General features: G+C 38.9%; 1 protein-coding gene across 8 annotated transcripts in view; it reads right to left on the bottom strand.

Moving 5' to 3' along the window:
- Positions 1-202: 202 nt before the first annotated feature.
- The window catches only part of LOC122555982 (eukaryotic translation initiation factor 4 gamma 1-like), a 137,854-nt gene continuing 125,888 nt past the window's right edge, over positions 203-12,168 (bottom strand). For all 8 annotated transcript variants that reach the window (XM_087993545.1, XM_087993547.1, XM_087993544.1 and 5 more), the window contains 7 exons: positions 9,373-9,498; positions 7,446-7,527; positions 7,258-7,356; positions 3,043-3,186; positions 2,071-2,152; positions 1,811-1,954; positions 203-1,202 (listed from right to left, as the gene is read on the bottom strand). In XM_087993545.1, the coding sequence (XP_087849671.1) occupies positions 1,021-1,202; positions 1,811-1,954; positions 2,071-2,152; positions 3,043-3,186; positions 7,258-7,356; positions 7,446-7,527; positions 9,373-9,498 (859 nt within the window). In that variant the 3' untranslated portion in view covers positions 203-1,020. The remainder of the gene's footprint in view (positions 1,203-1,810; positions 1,955-2,070; positions 2,153-3,042; positions 3,187-7,257; positions 7,357-7,445; positions 7,528-9,372; positions 9,499-12,168) is intronic.

Genomic DNA, 12,168 nt, shown 5'->3' with positions numbered 1-12,168 from the left:
AAGACTTATCACGTGAACCAACAGCACAGGGAGAGTTTCTGAAACCAATATATGAACTGGATGGTCTTGCAGACTTAATTATCAGTTCCATCTCAACATTTGTTAAAAGATATGTCAAAGTTTCGTCTGTTGCTTGCCTTGTACTCTACCAACAGATCTTGAAGGAAAATATCTTGCCACATTAGAAGTAAACACTACAAACTTTTACATTGCAATATGTTCTTTATTTTCCAGTTTTGGACGTGAAAAGAGGCATTAATTTTAATTAAATACTTAATAAAGCAAAAAGTATTTACACATTCATTTTAAACTGTAATCAATGAAGGATTCATTCTTGTTGATAATTACAAGCACCTTATGAACTCAGGAATTCTATAAATACAGGAGACACTGCTGCACTTTATCAAAGACAGCAGAAATAACATGGCATTACATTAGCAATATTGCGGAACATTTATTTACAGAACTGTCCTAAAACTGTTCTACATTAAGTAGAATCACCTAGGAACTGTACTGTTTTTATGTTGTCTAATTAAACTGTTAAACTCTTACTGATTTTTAAAATCCACTACAGGCTTGTTCAAGGCTTTTTATACAACTCACAGGCATAAGAACAGAGGGGTTAGGGGTTGAGTGCCCCTCCCCTCAAAATAAATCTAGTTTAGGGAAGCCAAGTTGATATATCCTGGAATCCCTAAATTTGTTTGCATCGTTGGTAATTTAACACCAACAAGGTAGCCACCATTCTTTATTAAAAATCAAAAAATCCCCACCACTTTCCTATGCCCATGACAACCACCTAATTTTAAGGACCATCTCAATAGCCCTAATTTCTTTTTCTAAATAGTTATATTTGTTAGACATGAACTGATGTTAAAAAATAGATAAAACCTTGAAGTACCAAGGGTTTATTGAATAGACGTTCTCAGAACCAAGCACTTGATTGTGCAAAAACTCAAAGGACAGTTCTCATCTGCCTGATGCATTCACTATGTGATTGACTTCTGTCAATCATGATTTCTAATTTCCTTCTGATTCTTCTTCGGCTTCTCTTAACCAAGTGAAGAAAGCTGTCACAGATTTCAAAGCTACTCCTTTGCCTTGTTGCTCAGCTGGGTCTTTACTTGACTCCCACTTGTAAAAGGCTTCTTCGGATATAACATCCTCATCATACAAAACATCGAAAAATGTCCTTAATAAGTCTGCAAAGAACATAGAAAATAAATAAGAGTTTTAACAAAGCAGAGTTTCTAAATGGGATGCTCTTCAGAGGGTCAGTGTGGACGAGATGGGCCGAATGGCCTGCTTCCACACTGTAGGGATTTTATGATTCTAAATATGCAAGGAGAACAGTCAATTATATGCGAGGAAACATTTGATGCACATGGTTTTTGAAAGGTTTGAATAGGGCGATATGCAGCATTGAGGAATAAATCTGAGTTTATCAGTATGCATCAGCCACTCAGTCGGAACTTGCAACATTAATCATTCCTTTTCCTGTTGGAAATGGAGTTATTCCAAATAACTAAAGTCATCGGTGCAACTTGAAATCACATGCACAGAATTAGAATTCAATGTCTACATAATATTGATGGCATATTGAGCTGAAAATCTCAAATGCCTTTCTATGAGCTTTAAAAAGTGATCAGATATTTACCCACAAAGATGGAAGGACACTTCGAAGGGCTCAACACCTTGTTCTCTACCTTCTGAGCAAGACGTTGAGAAACTTCACTAATGGAAATCTGCAAAGTGGTTTTAGTTCCATCATATGATGCAGATTGAAGGCCATATTGTATACAATACTTACTTGGTGGCTGCTCTAATTTGGCCATTAAGCCCTGAAGGGCATAGAGTGCTTGCAGTTCACGCTGGGGATCAGAATCCAAGTATTTCGTTAGGACCTTGACTCTATTTTGGACAACCTCTGTATCCACACGAATTGGGTTTTCAACTAAAATAGGCAGGGAAAGGAGTGGAACATACAGAAGAAAAAGTTAAAATACTGTCTTATGTATCAGTAGATATTCTCCAAAAATATTATTTAAAAAAAATCAAAAATGTACTTACATACAACAGCAGAATGACAAACCGATTTCATTAATGCTCTAATGAACACTGATGAAACAATTTGCTTTTCATCAATGTTGGCCTGCAACAGAAACAATTCAATGTAGCAACTGTAACTCCCACATTTGCAACCGTTTGGCATGTGTACACATACTGCATTACAAATCTCCAAATCATAAATCTGTGTATACACAACACATATTTCCCCAATCAATTTAAAACAAAATTAAGTCTCATCACAATATCAGTCATAGCTAACTTGGTAGCATTAATCGGAGTCAAAGTTTGATGCTTCAAAGCAGTACTGTTGTTCTGCATGTCCCATCAGGAGGACAAAATATACAAACAAACTATTTTGAAGAACAGGACCCTAACTTATATTTATCATCTCATTCACCATCACCAATATGGGTAATCTTTCATTTTCTTTTCAAAAGACATCATTCACAGGATATGGACATCACTGGCTTGGTCAGTATTTATTGCCCATCCCTAACTACCCAGAAGGGGGGTTAAGAGGCAATCGTATTGCTGTATCGGCAGTCATATATAGATTGAGCCAGATAGGGATGGCATATTTCACTCATTTAAAAGGATACAAGTTTAACAAATCAGCATTTTAAAAAACTCCAGACTTTTATGAATTCAAATTTCATCATCTGTCATGGTGGGCTTCGAACCCATATTAGATGGAAGTTATGGAATGCTAAACTGACTTTACCACTCAGCCACTGCCTTCCCTATCTGGTTAGGTGGTTAAACACACTGCACAAAATCATAAGCTGCTGGATTTCTTGCATTACAAAGACTTCACCTCATATGTACTTACTTACTTACTAACTAATGTATTTTGGGACATTGTGTGGTCTTGCTAAGATCTTAAAAAAATTCCAAGTTTTTCTTTCCGCAGACTTCGCTTGCCCAAACGATAACATTTTTTTGAAAAAACTAACTATAATTTAGTAAACTTACTTCAATCCAGTCAAATATTCTTTGGTTGTCAGCTTTCTCCTTGATCAACTTATCAAACTGTTCACACAGGTCATTGAAAGATATTTCAGTTTTGCTTGATGATTCCTCATGATTAGATTCATTTCCCAGAGTAAACTCCACTTTCTATTAAATTAACAGTGAAATACAAAAGTTTCACTCTGGTTTTTCTTGCATGTACCAAAGAAAACAATTAAAACTAAGTCAGAAAGGTCAAAGACTGCTTTGGACCACTGAACAGGTTGCAAAGAATGCAATGGAGATTTCAGAGGTTTTAACGAGTACACTGAATCAGTCTTTACTCCTGAAGATAATTTAATAATTGTTTTAATGTTAAATATTTTCTTTTTACAAAGAAAATCTTAACGTTTTAATATACAGCAACTGAACCAAATTATATCCACCTGAGGATCCTCAGGGCAACTGGACATATTCTGTACATGTTCAGCTTCTATTTTTAATGGCTCAATGCATTCTGAGTCAATGGAGTCTCCATCTTTTAAAAATATTATTAAGCTGAATCTAGATGAATTATAGGTATTGATACCAATAACAAAGATGATTGAAAATCAAAAGCAATACAAAAGCTTGACTTAACAAGAAAATTAGATCACAATAAACTAGCAAGAAATATAAAAATAGATGCTAAGAGCTTCTACCAAATTATAAAATGACTAACTTAAAATGTTGGTTGCTCAAATAGTGAAAATGATGAATGAAGAATTGGAACAAGTATCTGTATTAGGTGAAAACAACTCATACCACAAGAAGTCACAGAGCAAAATGGAAATAAACTAAAACAGTAAAACTGGACAAAAATAAAAGGGACAATAAAAACACAAAGTACAGAATAAGTTCACCTCTAGCAGCGTCAATGCAGAACTCCCTGAGAATTATATCAGCCTCAACTGTTTTTCTCTCTCCACGGATGCTGTCAGACCTGAATTTCTCCAGCACTGTTTCTATGCTAGATGTTTGAAGTATTTTCCTTTTCTGTAAATGGGACTAAAGACAAAAGTCCTTGGACCAGATGGTCTACTACTTCTAGTCTTTAAAAAGTGGCTGCAGGGATAGTAGTTTTGAACTGTACGGGAGTGGAGAGTTTATGGGGACAGACAGGGAAGTGGAATTGAGGCCACAATCCTACGGAATGGCAAAACACCCCTACAGGAGCTACTCCTACTAAGATCTTCGAACATGATTGCTTGGAAGAAGTGCGACATAATAGGGACACAAAATTACTTCACAAAAGGTCAGATCTTGAAAATAAAATTGGTCGATGAGGGTATTCCACCAGACACTGTCTTTAACTTCTAAAAAGGGTATCAGACTGGAGATTTCTTTATAAGCTTGGAAATTAGTAAAAATATACAGTGCTGAATGAAAGCAGACAGAATGTGGGCAAAAAGTAAATTATGGATGAACTGAATCACCAATGGTGGACAGCAAGGACCAATGACTAGTACTTTTATTAACTGTTTGGATGAAAGACTTGAGGCACAATCTGCAGATTTGGAGATGACATCCTCGGTGACTATAACGTAAGCAAACTTTCACACCATGTCCTTTTCCACCTGCCTTCACATGGAGAGACAGCTGACCAAACCATTCTTCTCTAATGTCTCATCATTACTGTCCAGCTGGGTGACTGCTCTTTTCCAATTCCGTTCGTCACTACCTAATCGTAGCTAGAGTGTCATTTGCAATGGCTTATTTGCTCAGGCAAAGTTACCTCTGGCACCCCAATGGATCCGTCCTTGGCTCCGTCTAATTCACAGTACACACTGCCCTTAGTGCCATCATTTAAAAGCATGGCATTAGTTCTATGCAAGCTCTACCTCACTGCTACTTTGCTCAAGTCCTCCACAATAGCTAACATAGAAAGCAAAAAGTTCCTCAAAAATGTTGTTTCAGCTCCTACTCCAAACTCAGTCAGCCAATTACAGACTTCATCCCTCCCCATTTCAACAGTCTGAAATTAAGCCAATTTGTTCACATTTGACCTCAAGATGCATTTCTGACCTCATTTATGGAATTACTAAGACACCCACACCAACTTTCATAACATTGGTCTAATTGCGCCTATCACTGAATCGCTCACAATCAACATCTATTTACTAGCAACTAGTCTAGCTATACAAGTACTGTGGCTACAGAGCAGGCTGGAGGCTAAGAATATTGTGGCAATTAACTTACCTCTTGATTTACCAAAGCTTGCTCACCATCTATAATGCAGAAGAACCTTTGGTCCAACTTGTCCATACCAACCCGGTATCGGAGTCAGAGATATACAGTACAAAAATAGATTCTTCGAACCAACTCATCTATGCTAACTGGATTTCCTCCAACAACTTGCCCACTACCGATGTCAGGCTCACAGGTCTATAGTTCCCTAGCTTTTCCTTACCACCTTACTTAAAGAGTGGCACCATGTTAGCCAACCTCCACTTTTCCGGCACCTTGCCTGTGGCTATGATACAAATATCTCAGACAACAATCTCATCCTTAGCTTCCCACAGAGTTCTAGGATATACTCAAATCAGGTCCTGGGCATTTATCCACCTTTATGCATTTTAAGACATTCAGCACTACCACCTCTGTAAAATGGACATTTTTCAAGATGTCGCTATTTATTTCCCCACATTCTACATCTTCCATATCCTTCTCCATAGCAAACTGATGCAAAATACTAATTTAGCCTCTCCCCCATTTCCTGCATTTCCACACATAGGCGCACAACATCAAAATTGGCCTTACTCCAATTTAGAACTTGAACTTTTACATCTGGTCTATCGTTTTCCATTACTATATTAAAACCAATAATTACGATCACTGGCCCTAAAGTGCTCCCCCACTGACACCTCAGTCACCTGTCCTGCCTTATTTCCCAAGAATGCTAGATGGTGGGTCTTACCCTGGCTGAGTGGAAGGGGACTTTTTTCCTATGCTGTCAGCCATTCCTCCAGATAACTGAGGGCAACATGATCCAAGTGGCAAGCTCAACAGGATCTATCATTGTGCAAGGCAATTCTGGACTGACCAGGTTGCACATCAGCGTTTTCATGAAGGCACAGCACTTAGGATGACAGGCACTTCCAGGATATTCTGGCAGCAGTGAATTCCTCCAAGTGCAAGTGGTAGAATTGGGTCAGCACAATAGCATCACCATAGAACCAGGCTAGATAGTTAATGAGGAGAATTTGAGAATGATATCGTGAGGAATCTCACTGGGCCTCACAGAAACACTCCATGAAACTCAACAAGATTTACACTTGGTCAAAATATGACAAGATCCGACACCTGGTTACTCAGGAAATTAGAGAAATAGGATAATGCAGAAAGGTGGAATTATTTAAAGGCTGTGATTGTTGACACCAACACATGCGCATCACACGCTGCTTTGAATCAAATGTGCACAGACTTTGGGTTTTTCTGGGGGGGGGGGAAGGATAAAGAGATTGGGAGGAGGCACGGAGGGCAGGGAGATTGGGATCAAGAAGAGAACAGCTCCTGTGATCTCCTCCTCTTCTCATCTGGGAATACCCCACCAGCCCCCATGACATCCCTCTTCCTGCCACTGAAACCCACTCCAAAATCATGTGAACAGTTCCCAACGCAAGCACAGTAATGCATTTGTGCAAAGTCTACATGACGCACTGAGTGATGGAAACAGTGAGTTCCTTAATAAGCATGCCTGCATATTTGGCCCCTAGTTGACAGTGTCAGCAAACATTCCCTTGTTGAAAAGCAGAGTAGAACGATACCAGTCTTTATATTCTTTGGAATATACTAACTCCAACTTTGGCAAAAAGCAATAAATGCCACAGCAATAATAATTGCAGAAGTTTTATTCAACTATTAAACACAAATGTAAACTGTCAATCTATACATGCTATATTACAGTTTTAACATATGTCATGAAACTAAACAAACGGAGGTCTCTGCAAAAGGGACTCAAAATTCGTTAAAGGATCCCAATACCAATCGCAAAGTAGGATGTCTTGGCAAGTTCAGCAACAATAGCATTATGTACATGTGCTAGAAGATAACATTTTGTGTCAATGGACCTATTGTCAAATATTATGCCTCTTGCATCAAAGCAATACACAAAACTCAGTTAGAAAATTTACTCGGCACCAAATAAAAAAGTGTACTGCTGCCCCTTGGGCTCAAGAATACAAAACTTAATAGAAATACCTTCTCTGTGACAAATTGGTTGATGTCTTTTTCCTCAGGAAGGAATTCCTTCCAGCTGAGACCACCTTCTCTCCACAAAGAGCCTACCTTCTTACGGCTCTGCAAGATTGAGGAATTCAATGTGAGAATTATCAACTTTAAACGGCATGGACACAAATATAAACTTGCATCAAGTAATCACAACTTACCATTCCTTTGCAAAGTAAACACAGTAGATCAGCAAGCAGAAGGCCAGCCTTTCCAATAGGGATCAGTGGTTTGGCCACTTCTCTGCCAGGAGAACAAATTTATTTCAGGAAAAGTCTTAAGAAATTAATTTCACAGAAAATTCATGCAAAATCCTAAGTGACCCAATAAAGAATGTATTATACCATTTTGTGAAAGATATATGCTACACATGCAGTTCCAGAACCGAAAGCACATACAAATTCAAACATTTGGCCAAATTAAAGTTTTTTAAAAATCCTCAACAACTAGGTTGAAAAGCTTTTCATACTCCGGAAAATCATCATTTAAATTTTCAACGAATGGAGGCCCATAGTCTAGCATACAGAGGAATCTGTGCCACTTAGTCATGTACTCAAAATCACATTTGCACCTACAGAAATATGCTTGTGCTCACATAAACCATGTATTACTCGATACTTGGTTTTGAATGGATCCAACAGATAGAGTCATAGAGATATACAGAAACCCTTCGGTCCAACCCGTCCAGATATCCCAACCCAATCTAATCCCACCTGCCAGCACCTGGCCTATATCCCTCCAAACCCTTCCTATTCATATACCCATCCAAATGCCTTTTAAATGTTGCAATTGTACCAGCTTCCACCACTTCCTCTGGCAGTTCATTCCATGCACATATTGCCCTCTGCGTGAAAAAACTGCCCCACAGGTCCCTTTTATATATTTCCCTTCTCACCCTAAACCTATGCCCTCTAGTTCTGGACTCCCCAACCCTAAAGAAAAGACTTTGTCCATTTATCCTATCCATGCCCCTCAATTTTGTAAACCTCTCAGGTCACCCCTCAGCTTCTGACGCTCCAGGGAAAACAGCCCCAGCCTCTTCAGCCTCTCCCCATAGCTCAAACCCTCCAAACCTGGCAACACCCTCGTAAATCTTTTCTGAGCCCTTTCAAGTTTCACAACAATGGCAAGCATTTTAGCCTTCCATTCATGTAGCAAATGATTACAGCTTTCAACCACCTCCAAAAATGTACTGCTTTGCACAGACAAGATCCAACAAACAGCTGTGGAAATAAATAACCAGCCGTGGTATTGTTTTGGTAATCATGATTAAAATAGAAATGTTGGTTTATAAAAAATTCTGTTCTTTAGGTAGTACAACTGCATTTTAACACGGACCTTTGTTTGAAATCTCATTTGAAGGATGACAATGCTAACAAATTCAGCTTTGTAATGAGCATCAGTTCAGATTGAGGAACTGATCTGAACTCACACACCGCTGTTTGATCCAGAGGGAAAATCTTTATAATTTAAAATTCCCAGTTCATACAAATGATGGCCTAGCATTCGTGAGGTCATCATATTCATCTACCTTTAGTCATTCCTGTCCTAAACATGAAATTGGAAATTCAACAGCCAATCTGAACAGCTATTCTAAAAGCCAGGAGCTACTCAACTAAAACTCCTCAATCAGAAATCAATAATCTTAATTCAATAGTAGCACTCTCTCCAGAGTCAGGTTATGGGTTACCGCCCTATGCCAAGGCTCTATCTAGCACATAATGGCTTTCTTCTTGCTGCGCTGCTTTTCAGATGTGACTCGTAACGAACTTGAAAGTTCTAGGACAGTGTTCATCATGCAACTAGGTGTCAGCAATGTCGCAAGTAATATTTTATCTCTTACCAGAATCAACAAAATTGATTCATTCATCATTTTATTCATTGCCGCTTAGTGCACATTCACAGTGATGTTTGCCTGAACTTTAAAATTCACTGGATTTAAAGTGATATCTGTTATGATCAAGGATTTTAAAGAATATTTAAGAACAGAAATTAATTTACATTTACAATATTTCCATTTTTGCCATATTAATGCAATTTTCATTTTTTGACTTAATTCCTAACATCAGCAAAGGTTGTCACCATTACCTGAAAAGATCTCCCATTGGTAAGCCTCCATCATATAGCATGTGAACAATTAGTTCAGCAAGATATTGCCATATATGTGGGATATCAATTTCCATATCTTCAGCTACTTCAAGGATTTCATGTAGTCTGTGGTATGCAAATAAAAACACAAGTTTATAGTATAGAACAGTATTGAACTAATTACGTAAAACTGCTTCACAAATTAAATATACTGGCATGCTCAGTCCAACAAGAAAGGATGCATTATTGAGGTGGCCCAAGTGGATCAAGTAACAATGGAGGAACATTTAAGAGACAGTAATCATTGTATTATAAGGTTCAGGATGTTGGTGGAGAATGACATGCAACAACCAAAATAAAAAAAAATAAACTGGTGGAGAGCTGACTTCAGTAGGACAAGAACACAGCTGGGCAGGATTTATCCACTAATCTCGATGCAATCAAACAGTAACTGAACAATGGGCTACGTTCAAAGACCAGATATTTCAGGGATAGTCAAGATATATTCCCTCAAATGGGAAACTTGGGACAAAGAGTCTCCTGGATGGCAAAGGAGGGAGAAATTAACATGAGGGGAAAAAAGTTCACTTAAGATAGGCATATGGCAAAAAATACCAAGAGAACCAATGTTGAAGGTTTAGAGGGAAGGTCAAAATGTAAATAAGAGAAGCAAACAGGAATTATGAGAAGTGGTCAGCACAGAGGGGAATCTCAAAGCATTCTATAGGCATATACAGAGTAAAGTAACAGTTAAGAGAGGAGTAGGTCCAATTGAGGACCAAAAAGGGGATTCGCACTTGCATGACTGAGCTGATAAATGAAGACTTTGCATCTGTCCAGGCAACGATGACATGAGATGAAGTTCTGCCACTAGAAAAGTTCCAAAATTAATACACATGTAGTGTTGGAAGTATTACAATACTTAAACTTGACAAGGAAACAGATGAGACCCACTTGAGGATTTTGAAAGTAGTGAGGGCAGACGTTGTGGGCCAGCAGACTGGAGAATTGCAAACATCACAGTCTTGAAGGAAGATTTTAAGGATAACTCCAGCAATTTCAAGACTAGTCAATTTAACTTTGGTGACGGGATGGGGAAGCATCTAGAAAAATACTCAATAGAATTAGTTGTCACATAGAAAGAGGCAAGGTGATTAGGAAGAGCCAACATGAATTTCAAAAGGGGCAATTGTATTTAGCTGAGTAGCCCTTTTCTAAAAGGTAACAGCTTGATGAGGGTACACTGTTCACGCATGATTTACATGGATTACCAAGTTTTGATACTGTGCTACAGAGCAGCCATGAGAAAGGTTTAGTTATGGGCATCATAAATCACGGAAAGGAACATGAATCCAAAACTGACAGTGATAGGAAACAGAGCAATGGTCAATGGACACTTTTTTTTAAAGCCAAAGTAAGGATTGTAATGGAGCTTCCCTAGGGAAGAGATCTGCTTTGAGATCTTTGCTTTTCCTGATATTCATTCAGATGTAGATCTTCACGTGCAGGTGAATTTCAAAAGTGGCAGATGACAAAAACTTGAAAGAGTTGTAATTTGAGAGACAGCAGTATGGAACTCCAAAAGGACAAGTTGGAATGAACAGATAGGTGCCTCTTGAAGTGCAATGTAGAGAAAAAGTGTGAGGTGATGGCAGCATGGATTAGAACTTGGCTTAAAAATACACAACAGAGGGAAGGTATAGATGGACATTTCTCAGATTGGAAGGGAGTTGAAACCAGTGATCCCCAAGAACCAGTACTGGGATCCATGCTTTTTCTGATTACATAATAATTTGGAGATGGGTGTTGAGGGCAAAAATCTCCAAATTTGCAGCTTATGTGAAGCTAGGGAGAATAGTAAATTGTGATGATGCTGATCACCTTCAGAGACATTGACAGGTTGGCAAAATGGGCAGGCACCTAGCAGATGAAATTCAATGCAGAGAAATAGACTCAGATGTACAGCATGGAAACAGACCCTTTGGTTCAACTCGCCCATACCAACCAGATATCCCAACCTAATCCTACCTGTGAGCACTCGGCCCATATCCGTCCAAACCCTTCCCGTTCATGTACCCATCCAGATGCCTTTTAAATGCTGCAATCGTACTAGCCTCCACCACTGCCTCTGGCAGCTCATTCCATAATCACACCACCCTCTACGTGAAAAGGTTTATAATGGAGCTTCCCTGGGGTCTCTTTTATATCTTTCCCCTCTCACCTTAAACCTATGCCCTCTAGGTCTGGACTCCCCCAAACCCCAGGGAGAGAAATGTGAAGTTAATGCATTTTGGTAGAAAGAAGAGACAATCCAGGCTTGGCAGTACAATTTTGGGGGAGAATAGGGACTTCAGGATTCACATCCATAATTCTGAGGTGGTCAGGCAAACTGAAACAGCTAAGACAGCTTATATGTTCCTTGGGTTTAGAAATAAAGGCATAGAGTATATGAGCAAAGGAACAATGCTAAACCTCTACAAATCATTGGTCAGACCACATTTGGAGTAGTGTTCAGCTCTGGGCACATTGCTTAAAGGATGGTTAATGCCCTGGACAAGAGTCCAAAAAGATATTTACTAGAATGATACCAAGAATTATGGATCTTTCATACAAGAAAGGATGAGAAATTCGGCTTATTCTCCTTGGAGCAGAAAAGATGCCTTTACTGAGGTGTTCACAAGGATATTCCTTTTCCAGTAGTTGGTACCGTAGAACCCCTATAGTGTGGAAGCAGGACATTCAGCCCATTGAGTCCACATAACACCGCGCCCCCCCCCCCACAATCAAACAGCATCC

Source organism: Chiloscyllium plagiosum, unplaced genomic scaffold (genome assembly GCF_037043375.1).
Source record: "Chiloscyllium plagiosum isolate Xiang-an unplaced genomic scaffold, Cpla_swu_hap1 HiC_scaffold_13, whole genome shotgun sequence".
NCBI lineage: Eukaryota > Metazoa > Chordata > Chondrichthyes > Orectolobiformes > Hemiscylliidae > Chiloscyllium > Chiloscyllium plagiosum.
This window is presented reverse-complemented; position numbering and strand designations above follow the sequence as displayed.